This window comes from Oncorhynchus gorbuscha, linkage group LG01, assembly GCF_021184085.1.
Source record: "Oncorhynchus gorbuscha isolate QuinsamMale2020 ecotype Even-year linkage group LG01, OgorEven_v1.0, whole genome shotgun sequence".
In the NCBI taxonomy this organism is placed as follows: Eukaryota; Metazoa; Chordata; class Actinopteri; order Salmoniformes; family Salmonidae; genus Oncorhynchus; species Oncorhynchus gorbuscha.
Window position 1 is genome coordinate 22,492,798 of NC_060173.1, and position 22,335 is coordinate 22,515,132.

Sequence of the window (22,335 nt, forward strand, 5' to 3'; positions counted from 1 at the left end):
TTTTAATAATATTGTACTTGTTTCATTTTAAATATTATGATCATTAAAAAGAATGAATTCCAGAATAAGCTAGTTAAATCATCCATGTCACTGTGCTGATGATGATGAGAGAGAGAGAGAGAGAGAGAGAGAGAGAGAGAGAGAGAGAGAGAGAGAGAGAGAGAGAGAGAGAGAGAGAGAGAGAGGGAGAGACTTGAAACAAACATAAATAACATTGGTTGTGGTTTCTGAGACATTTTTGTATTATGCAAAATTAAGACAGTTATATACAATTAAAAACATTTCACAACAGATTAAGTATGTTCCCTCAGGCCACTTCTCTACTACCACATATCTACAACACACAATCCATGTGTACGTGTGTGTATGGTGTATATGTTATCATGTGTGTGTGTATGGTGTATATGTTATCATGTGTGTGTGTATGGTGTATATGTTATCATGTGTGTATGTATAGTGTATATGTTATCATGTGTATGTGTATGGTGTATATGTTATCATGTGTATGTGTATGGTGTATATGTTATCATGTGTGTGTGTATGGTGTATATGTTATCATGTGTGTGTGTATGGTGTATATGTTATCATGTGTGTGTGTATGGTGTATATGTTATCATGTGTGTGTGTGTATGGTGTATATGTTATCATGTGTGTGTGTATGGTGTATATGTTATCATGTGTGTGTGTATGGTGTATATGTTATCATGTGTGTGTGTATGGTGTATATGTTATCATGTGTACGTGTGTGTATGGTGCATATGTTATCATGTGTGTGTGTATGGTGTATATGTTATCATGTGTGTGTGTGTATGGTGTATATGTTATCATGTGTGTGTGTATGGTGTATATGTTATCATGTGTGTATGTATAGTGTATATGTTATCATGTGTATGTGTATGGTGTATATGTTATCATGTGTATGTGTATGGTGTATATGTTATCATGTGTGTGTGTATGGTGTATATGTTATCATGTGTGTATGTATAGTGTATATGTTATCATGTGTGTATGTATGGTGTATATGTTATCATGTGTATGTGTATGGTGTATATGTTATCATGTGTATGGTGTATATGTTATCATGTGTGTGTGTATGGTGTATATGTTATCATGTGTGTGTGTATGGTGTATATGTTATAATAATAATAATAATATATGCCATTTAGCAGACGCTTTTATCCAAAGCGACTGTGTGTGTGTATGGTGTATATGTTATCATGTGTGTGTGTATGGTGTATATGTTATCATGTGTGTGTGTATGGTGTATATGTTATCATGTGTGTATGTATAGTGTATATGTTATCATGTGTGTGTGTATGGTGTATATGTTATCATGTGTATGTGTATGGTGTATATGTTATCATGTGTGTGTGTATGGTGTATATGTTATCATGTGTGTGTGTATGGTGTATATGTTATCATGTGTGTGTGTATGGTGTATATGTTATCATGTGTGTGTGTGTATGGTGTATATGTTATCATGTGTGTGTGTATGGTGTATATGTTATCATGTGTGTGTGTATGGTGTATATGTTTTCATGTGTATATGTTATCATGTGTGTGTGTATGCGTGTGTCTGTGCCCGTGTGTGTCTCTTCACAGTTCCAGTTGTTCCATAAGGTGTATTTTTATCTTGTTTTTAAATCTAATTTTACTGCTTGCATGAGTTACTTGATGTGGAATAGAGTTGCATCTAGTCATGGCTCTATTTAGTACTGTGCACCTTCCATAGTCTGTTCTGGATTTGGGGACTGTGGGGGGGAATGCATTTTGTGTCTAAGCTGTGTGATAGTAGTTTAACAGACAGCTCGGTGCATTCAACATGTCAATACTTCTCACAAATACAAGTGGTGATGAAGTCAATCTCTCCTCTACTTTGAACCAGGAGAGATTGACATGCAGATTATTAATGTTAGCTCTCGTGTACATTTAAGGGCCAACCGTGCTGCCCTGGTCATTAAGCAGCACCAACCAAAAGCAGTCCACCGTGGAGGAGTGTTTAATGGGGTATGGGTGTGCTCTAACAGGGGATAAGGAGGAACCCAGGGGTCAACAGCTCTGCTCTAAGCTATGCCTGTACTCCAGTACAACTCCCACTCAGAAGAGACACACTATACAGCCCAGCCTGGTCTCAACACCCAGCCAGGAATTAACCAAATACTACTGTGTGTGTCCACAGATCACTGCAGGTCTTGTGCATGACAGACACCCATAGTCCTGGTCCTGCGTCACTGCCTCGTCCTACACTGAATCCCAAACACAGAGGAACCAGTCGGACCCCATGAGTCACCCAGCGACCAATCAGCAGAGAGTCAGGCATAGCGTTTTCAAGCAAGTTTTTAAGCAGAAGAGTTTTCTGGGAAGAGGGCTTGGTTAACCAGAGCACATCCATCCCCACATGTGGTTAGCCTTTCCTTCCCTTCTTCCTTTTCTCACTCCATCGTTTCTGCTATCACATAGAACTTAGGGGCGGTGCAGGTCATGGCAAACATGCTTCCCCAGCTGACTTGTGTGTGTGATATTTCAGAGGAGGGTGTTGGACCAGAGCTTAGGAGCAGGAAAGGGCCATGGTGCTTCAGAGTCATTTAGCAGCTGGGCTCCTGTTCCAGGGAACTTATACCCTGACTACACCCGTCGCGTCACGTGCCCGAGTGTTGCAAAATAAACATAGAAATCTATATTATTAAATTATTGTGATAGTGTATATCTAAAGGTCAGTTCTTGTCCTTTTTCTGAGGTTGATTCTCTGAAAAATCCAGAGCCTTTTGCTAGCCCCTGCCTGAGCACACAGCTGCCATGACCCATCACAGAGTGCGTATGTGTGTGTGTGTGTCATTGATCCTCAATAAAAGGAGCCAGGTTAGAGGAGACGGATGCACCCCCTCTGCACACCCCACCACCACCCCCCACGACCTTTGAGAGCACCCTGGAGGCCCGTGGGCCCCTCCACCCCCCCTCGATCTCCTTCATTTATCCCTTTCTCTCTCTCTCGCTCTGAAAGGAAGGGTCAGTTCTAAGAGCAGACAGGTTCTTTCCCTTCGTTGTTTTAAAGACTGAACGCCAGGTCAATGTAGCCAACAATGTGGCCATGAAATAATCAAAGCCAACTGAATATCAAAGAAATTGTTCCAAAAAAATCGAATAAGGTGTGAAAAGTAAAAGAAAAAATAATTAATAATCACATTTTTCTATGACCTTAATGTTACATCCTTTTCTTTTTCGGGCAGTTATGACAGTGATATAAGCATGAGGCAATTATAGTTTTAAAATGCCCTAAAGAGATAATAATGGTATTAAATTAGATATGGGAAAATATCTGAACTATGGCCTCGGGGACATTCTTTTATTTAGCATTTTATTTTCACGTCAGCACAAATGGAGGCACGAGAAGCCAGTTAAATCAGTGATCTGCTATCAGTGTTCTCTCTACCCTCCATCTCGCCATCAAAGCCAGTAACATCTGAGTCTTTGAGGGTATTGTTGACCACACACACATCAGTGATAGACCGAGCAACACTAACTAGGTGGGTAGTCAGTGATCCAGCAGAAATTAAAGAGCAGAAAAAGTTAATAGAAGACAAATGGAAAAAAATAGAGAGAAATAGAGATGAAGGATTAAATATAGAGGACAGGAGGTAGAGAGGTAAGAGACAGAGCTGAACAGAAAAATGTGTCATGTTCATTTCCATGCCTGTTGATTGCTTGCCTGGCTCAGTCTCTATCTCTCTCTCTCTGTATGTCCCTTCTCTCCCCAGTCCTCCGTACTGTGAGCGGTGTCTGTCCCTTCTCTCTCCCCTTGGCTCCCAGCAGAAGTGGGGCAGACTGCACGTCTGGCCGTGTGAAGTATTTTGGTTATCAGCCAAGCGTTTCGCTGTACCTGCAGCCATCTGTGAAGGGGCCGCCTGCCCTCCGCCAGCCAGCCAGCCGCTGTTCCACTTCCCTTGTGACAGAAATGGGGATGGCCCATACTCTCTCACTCCCTCACTATCTCACTCTACACGGTGGACTCTCTCTCTCTCTCTGTTGTGTTGGTAAGGCCAGAGTATTATGGGTCTGCATGAGACCACCCTCTAGTCTTGCTGCAGCTCTGCCCATCTGCTTTTCCACTCCTCACTTCATCACATGCATAATGCATCTCAGATTCTCTCAGTTTCTCTCTCAGGTTCTCTCTTAGTCTCTCTTTCTCTGTCTCTCTCAGTTTATCTCTCAGTCTCTCTCTCAGGTTCTCTCTCAGTTTCTCAGTTTCACTCTCAGTCTCTCTCTCAGTTTCTCAGTTTATCTCTCAGTCTCTCTCTCCGTTTCTCGCTCAGTTTCTCAGTCTCTCTCTCAGTTTCTTTCTGTTTCTCTCTCAGTCTCTCTCTCAGTTTCTCCGTCTCTCTCAGTCTCTCTCTCAGTTTCTCTGTGTCTCTCTCTCTCAGTCTCTCAAGTGGAGGAAAGAATGCAGAGAACATGAATATCTTGATTAAAAATCTATTTTTCACTTTCAAGAGCTCCATAGAAAGGAAGAAATAAGGGTGAGCAACTGGGCAGTTTTAAAATGGGCTGAATGTTCCCTCTTTGAAGTTACTGTATCCGACCATGCTATGTCAATCATTTGGATACAGTAGACTGCAGTCTATACATAATGTTGGAGACTATATTGGACTGTAATGTGTAATGTGACATGTCATGTTGAAAGCCTAGATGACCTGGTCTGTGATAAAGGCCCAGTCTGTTGTTCTTCGAGAGAGTGCCATGCCAAATAGACTGGATGGGAGGATATTATCCAAAACAATAAGATTAAGGGCATGGACAATGTCCACCACCGCCAAACAGGCTGGTATGGAGGTGGGCTGGGCTGGGACAATAGAGGAGAGAGGGGAGGAGAAATGATTACGAGAGCACAAAAGCTGTCGCTACAGTATCCCCCACACCCTCCTAAACACATCCCCCCAGAACTGCCAAACTACCCATCAGACGGTGTTGCATTGGTGTCACATGGGTAGAATCTGAGCTGACCATGGCTTCTCATCTCACAAACAAACAGAGGGGTATTTGGGGGTGGGGGAGGGGTGGAGAAGGGAGGGGCCATGGAGGAGGGCTGCTGGCATCAGGCCTGAGGGAAAAGACACGCATACAGAAAGATTTCTATCTCAAAATTCTGCCCTACTGCACAGGAGTCATGGGAAAAGCAAAGAATTTGCTGTGTCAAATTAATACCATATCATATCCATGACAGAGACTATAGACTCTACTCTCTCACTACATGGGGAAGTCAAAATGAAAAGGGGCCTTTATGAACTAGCAATTACTACTATACAATTAACAAATACAACTTCACAGCAGCTCCTATTCTGTTCCATTTACTCTATCCAGGAACATTTATGATGGAAGAAATAGCATCCAGAAACCCTCTGGACTTAAGTACAAACATCCAGATAGAGCTGCATGAACCTCGCAGGACATGCTTGTTAGAGTCAGAGCCACAGGCAGATGTTCTACACAAGCTGACAGCAAACACAGATCAACAACAGAGAAAGCTGCCTGCTGGAAAAAGGCCTTCACACATGCATGACACTCTGCACGGAAATGCCTTCTGTAAGCACTGAGCAGCATATCCCCAGCCAAACACTCACTCCCTCTCAAAACACTAAGCATTGAGCAAGCTAGCAGAAACTCAAGCTGACATGGTGTTCTCCAGTCCCAAGATCTGACTGAGAGTTAGAGAGGGCTGGGCAGTATACCGTATTTGACTCTATACTGGTATTGATGCACAGACTGGTTTGGGTTTTTACTTTACCTTCTATAACAGTATTTGAATGTTTGGTTTGTTAAATGTGATACGCCGTGTGTAACGTCCATTTTTATAATTTATTCTGATACTTGATTCGATCTCTTTCTGCTCTCTCCCTCCATGCTGCTTTCCACACAGACCTAGCCCCACCCCTGCCACTCAAGGAGTGTATTTGTTTTTGCTTGTCCAAGAGACACTTGTGTTCAGTCTGCATGGTCAATTTTATTTATTTATAATAAAAAAAATGGCTACATAAATTAAGGTTACGTTTTTTTTAAATACAAAATTCAAATATGGTCAATGCAGCACATGCAACAATGTTGATGACAACGATGCTGTATACACTTTGCGTTTAATATAAATCCACAAGCGTTCTATAAATACACTATTAATTTGTGTTTCTTACATCTGCAAACAGCAAGTTGTATTTTCTTAGCAAGTTGTGGCTAAATCGTGTTAGCCGCTAATGCTAATCGCTAGTTAGCTGGCTAGCTAGCTAATAAATATTCTGAGTCAGAGCAAACGTAGCTAGCTATACAGCCTGATACCAGTGGTGGTGTAGGCCTAAATCAGCATGTTGTTTGTGCAACAGTATCCTCTCAACCAAAGAGGATTAGGCAAGGCATGAATATGTTAGCTACATGAAATAGCTAAGAGAAAACCTTTAATGTCGGCAAAAATTATAGGGTCCCCTAGAAACACTGGTTCTTACACTGTCACAATAACTCCTCCCTAGCATTTTAATTTGTTGTCATTTCAAACAACATATCCAAAGGGACCACTATTATATTGTAACTATACAATTATAGAAATCATTCTATTTCCATGATTCCAACAGTTCACCTAAGTGTTCTGATCTAAATTGTTAAAAGTCTAATTGCAATTCCAACATTTGGTTAAAAAGAATGCCTAGATTTTTTGCCAACGTAGGGCAGCCCTAGATGGTAGTGGGGAAATGATCTCAAATGAGTGCAAGAAATGCAGAAATTGATGACAATAAAGACATTTATTTTTGGTTGAAGTTTAATTGAACAGTACAATTCAATCAGAATGAAGAAAGACTCATTGAAATAATTGAGAATATATGTGTTGCCACCCTATGATCACACACTACTCATAAAGCAATTTAGAAATGGTATTATTATAAAACATAAAATACCGTAACATACTGTCATACGGTCAAAAATGTGAAAGGTACTGTGATATGATTCAGTATTTTGGCCATATCGACCTGCCCTAGAGTGAATGGGCCTTGGAGCCTTGAATGTTGTCAGTTCTGAAATGTTCAGGAATCAAGACATTATGCATACTACAACCAATTAAAGATAATTGCTCTTCTTTCTGATCTAGTCTCTCTGTCCACATAACAAAGTTGTTACAGAAAATATGCTGACAGAATAGAGCCTGTAGAAATAGGCTACACACAGTAACATTACAGTCCAACTGTGTATTGACTGCAAATGCTCTGTTCAGCCTGGCCTCCAACCTGTCATTTCAGGTCTGTCAGAACTCAACCTGCACCCATCTGTTCCTCACCAAACCAAACCGCCAGAGCAGCACACCTGTGAACCATTTCACCAGACAGACACATCAGAGCACTCACATATCCCTCCCGCTTCAACAGGGATCTGGCTTACACACAGTCACTGCCTGCTCTCACAGTTCCTAGTACCACCTTTCCCTGGCTTAGCTTATTCTATGAAACACTTTCACAAATTAATACCACCAAGAGTGAACACTAGATTTTTATTTCTTTTCAGATAGACTACTTTGAATAATGCAAAGAGGATGCTTGAAATGTTCTACAGATTTGTATAACCTTTATAATGTACTGTATGATAAAAATAGTATTTTGTCTGTAATGTCTTTTTCGTTATGTGTCGTACCTAAGAAAGACTAGCTGTCACCATAGGCGTTGGCTAATAGGGATCCTAATCAAATAAAAAAAGACAAATCTGCAAGCTAAAGTAAAAGCATGAGATAGGCCTAAACTCTTGCAACAGGCTATTTATGTATTGACACAAGAGGGAAAGCCATGATCACTATCCAAACTATGGCCAGATCTGCTGATGACATTGAGCAAAACTATCAAAACTCTCTACTCTACATTTCAACATAATAGCCAGGAAGCTCAGCTCTAACTTAGTCAAGGGGAAGCTTGGCCCCAGATTCCTGGGGTTTTCCTGCAATTCTAATCAAAGTTGAAACCATGCGACCTTGGAATGGAAGCTGGGGTCACGGCCCTATGAGGAAGATATCAATCAGCCAGCTCCCAACAACAGCTGAGTGTGAGGGCAGAGGAGCGAGAGCTGAGAGGACAGACTCAGCCTTTCTCTTTCTCTGTCACTTTCTCTGTCTCTTTCTTTCTCTGTCTCTCTCTCTCTCTTTCTCTGTCTCTTTCTCTGTCTCTCTCTCCGTCTCTCTCGCTGTCTATCTTTCTCTGTCTCTCTCGCTCTCTCTGTCTCTTTCTCTCTGTCTCTCTCTCTCTCTCGCTCTGTCTCTTTCACTCTTTCTGTTTCTCTCTCTCTCTTTCTGCCCTCTGACATATAGCAATAAGGGTACTCTCCCCATAGAAGACAGACAGTGGGCCCTAAATCTCTCCCTCCTTCTCTCCTTCCTTCTTTCCCTCCATACATCTCTCAGAGATCCACAGAGCATTCAAACACACATCAGCACATAATGCCTGTGTAGATGGAGAATAGATCAATGGTACTAAATTGATCTTGAGAAAAAACTAGGGAGTTGCACAGTGCATTTAAAGATACAAACACAATGATTAGGGAGGGAGACAGGGGTCATTGGTTATCACCGTTTTCCACCAGTGGATGTGGCCATTTCCATGGCTGCTCCTGGCTGCTGATCCACATAGCAAGCAAGAACAGAGAAGGTAGGCAATTCATTTGTCTCCTTTCTTGCCGTGGTGAAAGGCAAGCCAGGGAACGCCATTTCAACTAATTACCTTGCACAGTGGATTCTTATTTAAACTCTAATTTTCATGTTGATGCAAGCCTCTTTGGCAGTTGAGTTGAACATGCATAGCTCTCTAGCCAGTCTGCATGTAATCGATCTGTCTGGATTGACATAAAGGATATGTCCGTGCATGTAGCTTAGGTTTCACAAATATAGATATTAATACTGTACTCTTAAATTGGTTTTAATTTCCTACTTAATAATCTGTCAGTTGTACCTCTTACTAATAAAGCTTCAGCTATATGATTCATCAGGATATAGGCCTAAATTGGAATGAAATGCTTCCAAATTACCAGGCCTACACAATTTGTTTGGGCACAACTTAGACCTACAATAACATTCACACTTTTAAAAAATAAAGATAAATCCAAACTAAATCAAAAATCCAAACTAAATGTGATTCTATATGTAGTTGCTGGTTTGTTACAAAGGGTTGTGTTCCAAGTTTTACCAGTAGAGGGAGCACGGACAAATAGTAAAATAATACTCACGCAAATGATCATTATAAAAACATCCATTTTCACATTACACCATTCAATTTCCATGAGTTGTCCAGAAAAATAAATGAATGCTTCCTTTTTTCTGGTTAATGACAAGAATATATGCCAAGAAAACTGCAGTGTACTTCTAAAGAGCATGGATGGGTATTGTGCAGTAGCCTGTAATAGGAAAAGATTATGGATATTATTAGATGACCAAATAGCATTTGTCCTGGTAGTCATCACAACATTGAGGTACTATATAGAAAATTAAAATTGGACTATAGAACCTGACTCTATCTACGCTGCCTTATTCCAATAAATAAGGCTCTTAACCATGTGAGACATAGTAAAAGAACAGAACAGAAGAATACTATAGCACTCTTAAACTACTCTTGTCTTCATTAGGGCAGAGCATTTTTCACAATTCTCTCAATGGGATTAGTCACAGACGTAATGCAGCAACATCAGTAGGCTACATAAGCATGTCTTTGCTTTGATTGAATATTTCATTCATCTTTGCACAAAAAAATAAACGTTATGAGCACTAAACATTTAACCACAAATTGAGAATTGAGGTTTTACATTTAGACAAATGAGGCTAAATGAGCTTTCCAGTTGCGTGACTATTTTCTGAACTGCGATGTTCTTCCTTCTCGCCCTTTCTTTCGCCTCTGTATGGAGTAATGGTCTCATTTCAACAGCAAGATTATTCGTAATCAAATGCAACAACTTTCAAATGATGATTTTGAAATGTATTTGTAGCCGACTTGATTCAAATCGTGGGATATCGCATGGGAAACATTAATTATGACGGCTAGGGATACAGACTGTAGCCTACATAATGATTCGACCATAGATTTCACACTATATGTTTGCATCCAGAGCTATTATGTCAATCGGACACATAAAGAAACCAATACGGAGCCAAACTAAACATTAAACAGAAAATGCATCATTGTATCCGTTTGTGATACAAAGATGCGATAGGGTGCATGACAGTTTTTACCTCTTATCTCTCTCTTGTAAACAACCTAAGTCGCGAATATTATTTTATACAAGACTGGTTGAACTCAAACTTCAGCTGTAAACATATCTTACCTTCGTACACAGGGGCCATCGGTGCAAGGACTTCTGTTATTCATGGCAGAAAATAAAGCAAGATATCTGTTCAGAACTCAATAAAAATCTGCCATCTTGAGCCACTGACAGAGTCTCTGTCTCCTGCATTACTAGCCCAGTTTATTAGTGAGAAAACATGTCTAAATTCCCATCCAGGGTTCCAAATTCGTGCTCAGTCCACGGGAAAATAATAAAGGACGATTTCTGCAACACAACCCCGCGGATTGTGAATTGTTTTTAGCTCAAATGTTGAGCCAAATTGCAGGTTGACTTGAGCTAGAGTATAACATGACTGTAGAGACCCTGCAAAAGTTGCAATGAGAAGAGCGGAGCGAGTTTGGTGTAGTATAGTCAATTGACTATCGAATCGGTCGTAGCCATAGCAAGGTTTAAAAAAAGAAAAAAAAGATGCATCTCTTTCGGGCCCCATTAGTTTCGTTTTAATAACAGTTGCGTGTCGTGTAACTTTGTAATCATTCATCTAAAATGTTTAATGTAAATTGATATTGTGAGAAAAACCTTAGGCATACATATATATTTAATCTAAAATAACAGTGGGCTATAGGTTATGTATGCATGTGGATGGAGTAGCCTTAATTACTGTAGTTAGGCCTATACTGTTCCCCAATAAAGATAAAAACCTAATACATTTTTTACGAATGTAATTAAAAATCATTGCCTACTGTGCAAAATGATTTTTTAGACCTCACACGTCTAATTAATGTTATACATTTAAGCAACATAAAAAATAGGGTATATAGCCTCATTTAAATTATTAATTAAGCTGTAATTAAGCTATAATTCACTTCTCCAGCTTGGCATCCTTATATTAAAAATATATTAAAAATAACAGTCTTAACACAACTAATATCAGGTGCGTAGTAACCTAACAATTGAACCACTAGTATTAGCAAAAGATCTACAGGAACAAATGCAAATGTAACATGTCATGAACTATTACGCATGAATACGCAGTCCAACCTCACATTCAATTCGTTGGAATAAATTAACAAAGTATCTCTGGGTCTAGTTTTAGAACTGCGCATTTAACATTGTGTTGAATGATTCTGTGGGCCATTCGTCGTGCCTGTGTCAAGCACTCATCATACAGTATGACGACATTAGATTTGCACAGAATTAACTCGAGCCAAAGATCATGGATATACTGACAAGATACCTGTCTATCCGCTCTAATAATGGGAGTCGTTGTCCACAAAGTCGTATGGTGGGCTTCCTCCCACCTATTATTGTAATTTTTAAAATATTCGATTAGGGTTGTTGACGTCAACCGCCTGTACGCAATGAAGAGAAATCCAACGCTCCTAGCCTCATAATATGAACATGCATAGCCATCTCAAGACAATATAAAGTGTTTTTTCAAAGTTACCGGGATGTCACGTGTCCTACTTATATCAGTACACTCATAAACATGTAAGCATTACGAAACTTATTTTCGATCAAATAAACCTCACGTAGAAAATAAGACATTATTTTTTGTTGTTGACCAAATTCGACACTCTCGCGTTGATCTCCATACAACAATCTATTGCTTATTGTGCGAAACAACGAAAATACGCAACCTGCTGGAGGGAGACAGATTTTCCGCCGAGTTGGGCCTCTCTCTTCCTCTTCCTCTCTGCAAGTGTTGAAACCGATTACAGGTTAACACAGTAATCTGCCATTTACCAGCAACGTTAAAATTCACCTTCTGCACTATTTTCCCCAGTCACACCCCGGCGGCACATTTGATATTTTCTTAAAGAGAAAAGGGGCGTCAGTTTTTTGCGCACTCTTCCCCTGTTGATAATAAAATAACAATATATAGGCTATAGAACCATCACTAAAATAATACATTCAGCAGGCTATTATAGATATTTTGAATGCATGAGTCTAAAACACATTGTGGATGAATGGATAGATGAATGCATGACATAATATGTGTGATATAACTGGATAACATTAATTATATTGCATAAAATAGAAATAATTATGTTATTAGTCTACTATTTATTGTAAGCCTACTTCTGAGACCTTTATGCCATGTTGCTGTATAGGTCTGTGGTGCCAGTGAAATAACATCAAAAACACAATTTGTTTGTAATAATTTCCAATCTGGACTCTAAAGTCAGTGCACTGTCAACTTTACATGCACCTCGTTTGACATTCTCATCATCCTCTCCCCACAGCAACTTCTGCAGCAGATCAAATCTGATCTGAGTCACGCATACCTTTGCATCCATCATCTGGAATCCTAAAACATAAAACAAAAATAATTAGAACAGAGTTTGTTCTCCATAAAGTCAGCCATAGGATCACATAACCTAATGATATAAAATAAAGAGTTTTCTAATTTGGGGCCACAGTTAACTACGCTACAAACCGTATGCATGACTGTAAATTTACTTGTTATGCATAGCCTAGTCAAGTGCATACGCAATAGGCTAATCTTATTTATTAAATTGACCTTATCTATATAGGCCTATTATGTTGATCAATTTGTCAGCAAAGCCTTTCAATTTGCCAACATATTGTTTTCCTTTACACTATTTCCCTTTCTAAATGTAGGTGTTAGCCAGAGTATATCTGAACAGCTGCTTCTGCTTGAGCAAAATACATTCAACGACCAGGAGAAAAAACCACGCACAGATGTAGTCCTTCTAGAGAACTACAGTACGTATTCATCTCTTCCGTGTCAACAACAAGAAGTCGGCCAACTATATATACTCTACAATCAAGTAATAACGAGGTAAGAATTAAAAGGTAAATATATACATTAACTCTATGCAATTGTGTTCACTCTATAGTTACTGCAAGCTGCGAGTGACTGCTGTAAATGTGTCAAAATGTATCAGTTGTGATCACGTGCAACCTTCAGCGACATAATGCAACATTGTAGCATTATCAAACACCAGTCTTACAATGTCAATTTAAGCATATTAAACGGTCATACATTTTGGCATGGGTTATTTGATAGCTATTCCCATAATTGTTTAACTCAAATCCCATGATCAGTCGAATTAGGCTACGTTATGTGATAGTAACTCAATTCAATGTAGACATCACTCCTCGACTGGTGTTGTTGGTATTAGGTTGTTAAGTAATATTTAACATTCTCTGTCAACAACATTCCTGGGACTGGACACAATCTTTAACATACATTAAATCATTGTTGAATGAAAGGAAACTGCCAAAATACTATTTCAAATTGAACTAGAAAATATAATACAGTTCTATTAAGCTATACCTCATTAGACAAAAACTGTAGGCTATCTGTACAAAGTTAATGACCCAGAAATGTAATAATCTTATTCAGTAATTGTCCCATTTTTCCTAAATAATTATATTATGAATTAATTGTAGTATCCATAATTATATAAGCCATAACAGTAGTAAGGACTTTTTGATTGAGGTTACCTTAATTTATGTCTGAAATGCTTCTAGGCAAGTACATGATCAAACTGGATTCTGAATTCCTATAGAAGTCTAGTCAGAATAGTTAATTTCACAAGCATGTTGTACTCTTTTGGAAATTATGGCAGAATGCATCAACACAGAGCTTGTACAGAATATTCTGGATTTCTTTCTATAGTGACATGAATTAATACATAAACCCAGACCTACATGATCCTCAACTATGTCAAGGTTAACATATTGTGTGAAATATCTACTGAATACTGAATGTTTCTCACAGTCACAGAAGAAGCATGGACTTTGATGTTCAATATATAGGCTGATTGATTTTAAAAGGCAACTCCACCACTTTTCGACCCCATTTTCATCAGTTTGAAATACCAGTGTCTACATATGTGAAAACTGTGCATTTCTACATTTTGAAGAAAAAAATCTAAAGTTAAAAAGTTCTACCCAAAGACATCATCAAAAGTAAAAAACTTTTTGAAAACAGTGATTTTCAAAAACTATGAGATTTATGGTGACATGGGGAGTGAGAAAATACCCTCCTCTGGCTCGAAACTCGTTGCAGGTTTTGAAAATCACTGTTTTTCTTCCTTTTAATCTTAACTTGTGATGTCACAGACATGCATTTTTTATTTAACCACAGATCATAGACATTTGGTGCTGGAGATAATGAATATGACGTTGAAAAGTGGCGGAATTGCTCTTTAATAAAGGCAGATGAAAAGACTAGCATGTTGAAATGGGTCATTTTTGGAAAGATCTTATTAGTCATATTTAAAAAGTGATCTTGTTAGACACGTGCTCTGCAGATCTGTGCTGACTATCTGGATGACTCCCAAAAGTCACCCGATTGATTCCCTATATAGTGCACTACTTTTGACCAGGGCCCATTGGGCTCTGTTCAAAAGTAATGTGCTATGTAGGAAATGGGCCCTGGTCAAAGTAGTGCACTATATTGGGAACAGGTTGCCATTTGGGACACAGCCTATCTGTTGTGCTACATGTCTGGAGTAAGGATAGGGATAGGGAGAGAAGGGATACGGAGATGAGGGAGAGGTAGAGGTGGGAGAGCCAGCTGTTGTGCAGAGAGAGAGGCTGTTTTCACACTCATTATTATGTGTCAGTGGAAAAACATCTCACCCCATGTAATATAATGAAATAGCCTATACAGTGCTGAATCAGCCTAAATGTGTTGTTGTCCTGCTGTTATCTCCCTCCGCTGTGCTGCATGTTGTGTATAATTGTCTCAGTAATGATCCTCTATGCTCTAGTGTATAAATATAAGGTAGATTACAATGGCATGCACTGTAAATATAAAATAGAAACATACGCTCCTCTGTTTATTATTTTATGATTAAGCTTATCAATGTGTTCCAAAACCAATAACCTGAGAAAATTGATTTTGAAATGTTGTTTCAATTTTTGTATGGTTAAACCAGACTGAATGTAGTTATGGTCGTATCTACACTTGACACTTACAGTACATTCAACTTCTGCTATCAGAATGCAACGCTATCAGAATGCAAAGTTGCTTTGTGGTTTGATTGTGTTCAGATCTGTCTGACGACTTCAGGATGTGGTCAGGGATGCATTGTGTGAGGATTTCTCCTTAGTCTGGATGCAATCAGCACATACAATGGGCGAAAGCATATACAATGGGCGACATCAGCATTCCTCCAACATTATTTTCATTATAATGTTGGAGGAAATACACGTTCCTAGCATGTGAATGTCTTTGCGGGCCTCCTAAATGCTGGCTAGCTAGCTAATATTCATAAACAAATATTTTTGGTTTGGCTAGAGTTATGCTAACCTGTTTGTAATCCCTTTAGCGTTGCTTGCTAGCTTTCTGGCTAGCTACAGAGGTGAACTGACTAGTTAGCTACAGTAGTTAGCTACTGCCATCAGTTGTTGTTGTGTTATTGTCATATGTTGCCTATTCCACCATTTGTAGAATGTATACTGTCATTTGAATATAGCGTAGGTAAAGGGAATCCGGACACACTGCAGACACAGTCGATACATTTAAATGTATACTACCGTTCAAAAGTTTGGGGTCACTTTTTGAAAGAAAAGCACATTTTTTTCCATTAAAATAACATACAATTGATCAGAAATACATTGTAGACATGGTTAATGTTGTAAATGACAATTGTAGCTGGAAATGGCAGATTTTTGGGGGAATATCTACAAAGGTGTACAGAGGCCCATGATCAGCAACCTTCACTACTGTGTTCCAATAGCATGTTATGTTAGCTAATCCAACTTTATCACTTTAAAAGGCTAATTGATCATTAGAAAAACCTTTTGCAGTTATGTTAGCACAGCTGAAAACTGTTGTGCTAGTTAAAGAAGCAATAAAACGAACCTTCTTTAGACTAGTTGAGTATCTGGAGCATCAGCATTTGTGGGTTCGATTACAGGCTGAAAATGGCCAGAAACTAATAACTTTCTTCTGAAACTCGTCAGTCTAACTGGCCCTAACCAGAATAGAAAGAGGAGTGGGAGGCCTCGGTGCACAACTGAGCAAGAGGAGAAGTACATTAGTGTCTAGTTTGAGAAACAGATGCCTCATAAGTCCTCAACTGGCAGCTTCATTAAATAGTACCCGCAAAACACCAGTCTCAATGTCAACAGTGAAGAGGCGACTCCGGGATGCTGGCGTTTTGTTGGTGTTTTGTTGATGTTCTGGTTTATGGTAGGAAGATTTTAATTAATACTGAACAAAAATATGTTTCATGAGCTGAAATAAAAGACCCCAGAATTGTTCCATACGGAAAAAAACAACATATTTTTCTCAAATTGTGTGGACATGTTTACATCCCTGTTAGTGAGAATTTCTCCTTTGCCAAGATAATCCATCCACATGACAGGTGTGGCAAATCAAGAAGCTGATTAAACAGCATTATACAGGTGCACTTTGTGCTGGGGACAATAAAAGGCCACTCTAAAATGTGCCAGCTGACTATGATTAACTTTGATTAACAGCCAAAAATAACAATTGATTTTATGGTTCATTAAGAATGCTATTTCTTAGATATATGTTTTTGGTTGTTTTGAAAAATCCATGCAGTATTTCTCTGGATTAATATACAAGATAATATGAAATACACTTGTGTGAAAATGTCCTTGTGGTTTCTGTTGGTATGCAGGGTGGTGATGTTCCTGCATATGAAAAGAAAGTGGGTTACTGTGAAGCAGCCTATTTTAGCTGTAAACACAGTTAGATTGATCTGACAATGATTTTTTCTACTCATCAGCTGTTTTGAGTTATGAGCCATTCACAGCTCAAGCATAACCAAATACACAGTAACGGCACAGATAAGCAATCAATGCTAAAACATAGCATATTTATTTCCAGAAACACAGAACACTGGCATTCTATGTGCTCAGTCTCTGTCTATTGACATGTACATGCTTTTCCAGAGTGTACTGTTATTTTTTCTCAAAATGTAATTTTTGTGTTGCCCAATGTCCTGTCTGTACCACACATTGAGTGTGACTGAGTGTGCTTGTACTGAGTGTGACTCAGTGTGTGATCATCTGGCCTGTATGTTCCTCTCAGAGGGTTGGTCATTCAGTAACACATTGTTCCAGAGGAAAGGGCAGACAGGACAGAGGAGGCTCTCAGCCTCAGGGCTCTCTCTAAGCAGGGGAAGGGAAGGGTGAAGAGCTAGCAGGAGGTTTGGACAAAGCTTCTGCTGAAACAAATCATTGATGGAAAAGTGAATGTTACCTTAGAAACCACAAACCTGCAGAGATTGAGAGAGTTGAAGTAGGCCCAGAGCAATTAATATGTGTTTTTCTTATGTAGTGACACGTGCGCCAATCTACAGTAAGTAACATAATAACAAATACCCATCATAATCTGTCAGTTTAAACTAGAGATGTATGGAGGTAGTTTTGTGGCAGCAAAAATAAGGGGTTAAATAATTGTAAAAAAATATATATTTCCTTAGCTTTCTTATATCTCCTAGATATAGGACAGACCATTCAAAACCTTCTTCCTTATGATACATATTTTGACTGTCTTTTTTGCCATTTATGAATGTGTTATTCAAGGTGTTTCTATGGGCTTTAGTGTAAAGGCCAAATACTTTTTTTAATCAAAATATGTTTTAAATATTATTTTGGGGATACCTCAAGGGTTCCTAAAATTCTACATCAAATAGCTAAATGATCCATGGTATGACCATCTTAAAACAATTCAATATGTTAGCTTAGTAGTATCCCACCCCAACGGCTTAGACTTTTAGAAGTTAACTGCCAGAAGGCAGGTAGGCAGGAGGTTCAGCAAAATAGTTGTTTTATTCACAAAATAAGGATAGCCTAATGATAGCAGTTTAGGATAAGTGATGATTTATGTCAGCAAGGCATATGTAAAAAGGACTTAAAAAACAAACAAAAGATGAACAAAAACTTCTCAAGAAAGAATTGAACTGTACCTAAGGAAATAGGTTTAGCCTGGCTGACGCGACCCACATGCCTCACAGCTCACCCACCTGGCAAAAACTGGTTTCAACAACAAATAATTCTATGTGATGACGTTGAATCAATGTGGAAAACTGATTGAATTTGCAAAAAGTAATCAACATAAGGGAATGTCATTTTTTTCACTCAACATTTAACCTAAATCCAATGACATGGTGACATTTTTTTGTTAACCAGATTTAAATCAAAACTAGACGTTGAACCGACGTCTGTGCCCAGTGGGCAGGGAGCGCTGTGACCACACTGGTCTGGAAAGGAGGCCGTTTGTTAATGTAATATTCATTCATAAATTGTGCAATGGGTTTGATTGGTTCTCTCAAATGTTTTTATCCCTCGGGGGTTGAGACCTTTCATTGTTTGGATTTGAAATTCCAACTGTTGTAATAGAAGGGGGCATGCATGTGTGGCTGTGTGTGGCTGTGCATGTGGGTGTTTGAGTGAGAAAGACACAAAGGAGAACCAATAGGTAAAAAAACACTGCCCCTTTCATTATCGATGCATTGTGCCGACAACATCAAAGAGCCGTTCCAGACTCTAAAGTCAGGAGGACTTCGAGAGTTAGGTGTTATACAGCGTACCCACACATGGATAGGCTAAATATTACTCATCAGAGCTCCTCGCAGTCGAACACGACAACTAGCAAAGCCAGGTAGAAATAGCTAGTGCTACACCTGGGCTAAACCATAGATTCAATGAACAGGGATGCATGTGACCGATTCCCTGTTTAAATCTAATTTACCCAACACATAGGCCATGAAATGGTCTAAAAGCAAACTTATCATATTTTTATCTGCCTTATACTTAAACGTTTTACTATAGGTGTCACGACTTCCGCCAAAGTCGGTTCCTCTCCTTATTCGGGCGGCGTTCGGCAGTCGACGTCACCGGTCTTCTAGCCATCGCTGATCCACCTTTCATTTTCCATTTGTTTTGTCTTGTCTTCCTGCTGTCGTGGAAATTTCCTCTATTTATCAAATCATGGGAGCAAACCACACACACACGTCAGAGTTAGTTATAAACGTCCATCTTTAATTATATGAGCTCTTATCACAATCCTGTGACTCTCAGATAAATTCAGTGTCTCCCAGTGAATCCTCCGAGAGCCCCCTTACAATGCAACTGAGTTCCTTTAATAGAAAATACACACATAGTCAGACAGCATAGACATAATTCATCGTTCAGCTTTGTCTCCTTTCCCAAACCCCAGAACCATAAACCAAATCCTCCATATCAACAGGCATATATCAAATTGTCATTTAGATACAACCCACTCAAAATACAAACTCCTGGACAAACTCACGGAGAGGGGGTGAGGCTATAGGTTAAGATAGAAACAACATAAGAGGGAGCATATAATGATTCCAGACACTGCAAACCCTCCTTTCCCCACTGGGAAAGGTAGGGAGTATAAGATATGTTTACACATGATGACACTTTGACCTCTCCCCTCTCAGCGGCCCATGCAACTTAGTCCTGACATAGAACATATAACTGCCAATGGCCACCACTATAGTACAACAAAATACATTCTTATGAGAAGTAACTTACACACATTTGATGAATATTAAACATCTTACAAATGTTACCAACAAATTCTGATAATTCCACGACACTGCACACCTGGTTTACATCTCCTACTAATTAACATGTGTATTTAGCCCTCTCTTCCCTCCATGTCTGTGTGGGTTATTGTTTATTGTCAAGGTTGGTACGCTTCCGGCTGGTTTGCGCCGGGTTTTGTTTTATACCCATGCTTTGTGGCAGCCGGTACTTTGTACTTGGGTTTTGTACTTTGTGCTGCCTCACCTGTTCTTTGTGAATTTGTTTTTGTGATGCGGTTGCATTCTGAGTTATGATTGCCTAAGTAAAGTGCTTTGTCCATTCATCTCTGCTCTCCTGCGCCTGACTTCCATGCACCAGCTACACCCACCATTGACAATAGGTGATATGTCATTAAACAAATAAACCAAAAATACTAAATGACAGTACATGCACACGTCCACGGTGGAAGCAACTTGTAAAGTATGCGAACATGCACAAATGGCTCTCTGAGAAGCGGGAACAAACACAAAGCAGGCCTAAGCATTCAAAAATAAATGGACAAACTTACATAACCTAGCTAGATATAACTTTTAACCTAGAAGTCAACAGTTATTGTTTGTGTTTTACAAGCACCTTTCACCTGCATTCTGTTCATCTGTTCAACTCATGATCTTGACTATTTAAATGCTTTGAATTCTCATTGCTGCCCTATACATAGGACTATTCACACACACCTTCTCTTCTCTCCATAGGAGCTCTTTGGCCGGTGGTAGTTTTGGCCTGAGTTGGTGATCGGCATCATGGAGGTGGTTATGAACATTCTCAAGACACCAGTGCCCAGTGGGGTGTCTATGACCCTGGGCCTGTTCATGATCTTCCTGGCTCTGCTGTACTGGTAACTCAATGTATTCTGCCTCTAGTCTAGGTCAATAGAACAAATCCAAAACCTTTGTATACAGATGTGTCATGTGTGTCTGTTGGTACTGTATGTATTTTTCAGTCTAGTTGGGTTATATTTCCACTAATATGATCCCACTATGGAAAGGGCAGACTCTCACGAACACGATGGTGTTTTCTGTTTTCTACAAACCCCCACAAGTGTCACTGGACTCGTTTGAAGGTAAACGGGTACCGGTTTAAAAAATGAATGGATGTATGGAAATTGGGATAAATATGTATCAAACATATTTGTAAACATTTTTAAAACATAAACATTTGGGATACCTACAGGGGTCCTTAAATTCCAAACCAAATAGCGTAACAGTCCATGTTAGCTTAGTAGTTAGTTCACAGAAGCCGGCATATCACTGTAATTGTATGGTGTTCAGATGACACACACACAAAAAGTCCTCAATTCAGGATATGTGCTTAATCAGCATACACCAGTCAAAATATAATGTGCTTACTCTCAACCCTCATCACATCTGACGAAAAGTGAGAAAACGACTTTGCAGAAGGAGCACGTTTAATTTTAGCCCCACATTAGCTAGGATTAGTAGTCGTTGAGTTCAGCCATGTGAGATTGCTGCCATGCAAAGGAGTGAGAGGGCCTGACAAGCATGCTCTTTCTCCTTGCAGAGCACGGAGACTGACTGAACACTGGTCACTGTGCAAATCAAAATCAAATTGATTTATAAAGCCCTTCTCACATCAGCTGATATCTCTAAGTGCTGTACAGAAACCCAGCCTAAAACCCCAAACAGCAAGCAATGCAGAAGCACGGTGGCTAGAAAAAAACTCCCTAGTAAGGCCAAAACCTAGGAAGAAACCTAGAGAGGAACGAGGCTACGAGGGGTGGCCAGTCCTCTTCTGGCTGTGCCGGGTGGAGATTACAGCAGAACATGGCCAAGATGTTCAAATGTTCATAAATGTCCAGCATGGTCAAATAATAATAATCACAGTAGTTGTTGAGGGTGCAGCAAGTCAGCACATCAGGAGTAAATGTCAGTTGGCTTTTCATAGCCGATCATTAAGAGTATCTCTACCGCTCCTGCTGTCTCTAGAGAGTTGAAAACAGCAGGTCTGGAACAGGTAGCACGTTTGGTGAACAGGTCAGGGTTCCATAGCCGCAGGCAGAACAGTTGAAACTGGAGCAGCAGCACGGCCAGGTGGACTCGGGACAGCAAGGAGTCATCATGCCAGGTAGTCCTGAGGCATGGTCCTAGGGCTCAGGTCCTCCGAGAGAGAGAAAGAAAGGAAGAGAGAAAGAGCGAATTAGAGAGAGCATACTTAAATTCACACAGGACACAGGATAAGACAGGAGAAGTACTCCAGATATTACAAACTAACCCACTCAAGTGACGCACCCCTCCTAGGGACGGCATGAAAGAGCACCAGTAAGCCAGAGACTCAGCACCTGTAATAGGGTTATAGGCAGAGAATCCCAGTGGAGAGAGGGGAACCGGCCAGGCAGAGACAGCAAGGGCGGTTCGTTGCTCCAGAGCCTTTCCGTTCACCTTCACACTCCTGGGTCAGACTACACTCAATCATATGACCCACTGAAGAGATGAGTCTTCAGTAAAGACGTAAAGGTTGAGACCG

At 39.7% G+C, this 22,335-nt stretch overlaps 2 protein-coding genes across 12 annotated transcripts in view; one reads left to right on the forward strand and one right to left on the reverse strand.

Annotated features, from left to right (window-relative positions):
• The window catches only part of LOC124034681 (homeodomain-interacting protein kinase 2-like), a 136,903-nt gene extending 126,253 nt beyond the window's left edge, over positions 1 to 10,650 (reverse strand). For 9 of the 10 annotated variants that reach the window (XM_046348222.1, XM_046348213.1, XM_046348176.1 and 6 more), the window contains exon 1: positions 10,324 to 10,650. In XM_046348222.1, coding sequence (XP_046204178.1) covers positions 10,324 to 10,342 — 19 coding nt within the window. In that variant the 5' untranslated portion in view covers positions 10,343 to 10,650. Of the gene's footprint in view, positions 1 to 9,234; positions 9,403 to 10,323 lie in introns of all 10 variants that reach the window. The other variant, XM_046348191.1, reaches the window with a different exon arrangement.
• A 2,302-nt stretch (positions 10,651 to 12,952) lies between these two features.
• The window catches only part of tbxas1 (thromboxane A synthase 1 (platelet)), a 159,996-nt gene continuing 150,613 nt past the window's right edge, over positions 12,953 to 22,335 (forward strand). Inside the window, exons 1-2 of one of the 2 annotated variants that reach the window (XM_046348236.1) lie at positions 12,953 to 13,090; positions 20,547 to 20,689. In XM_046348236.1, coding sequence (XP_046204192.1) covers positions 20,595 to 20,689 — 95 coding nt within the window. In that variant the 5' untranslated portion in view covers positions 12,953 to 13,090; positions 20,547 to 20,594. Of the gene's footprint in view, positions 13,105 to 20,546; positions 20,690 to 22,335 lie in introns of both variants that reach the window. The other variant, XM_046348246.1, reaches the window with a different exon arrangement.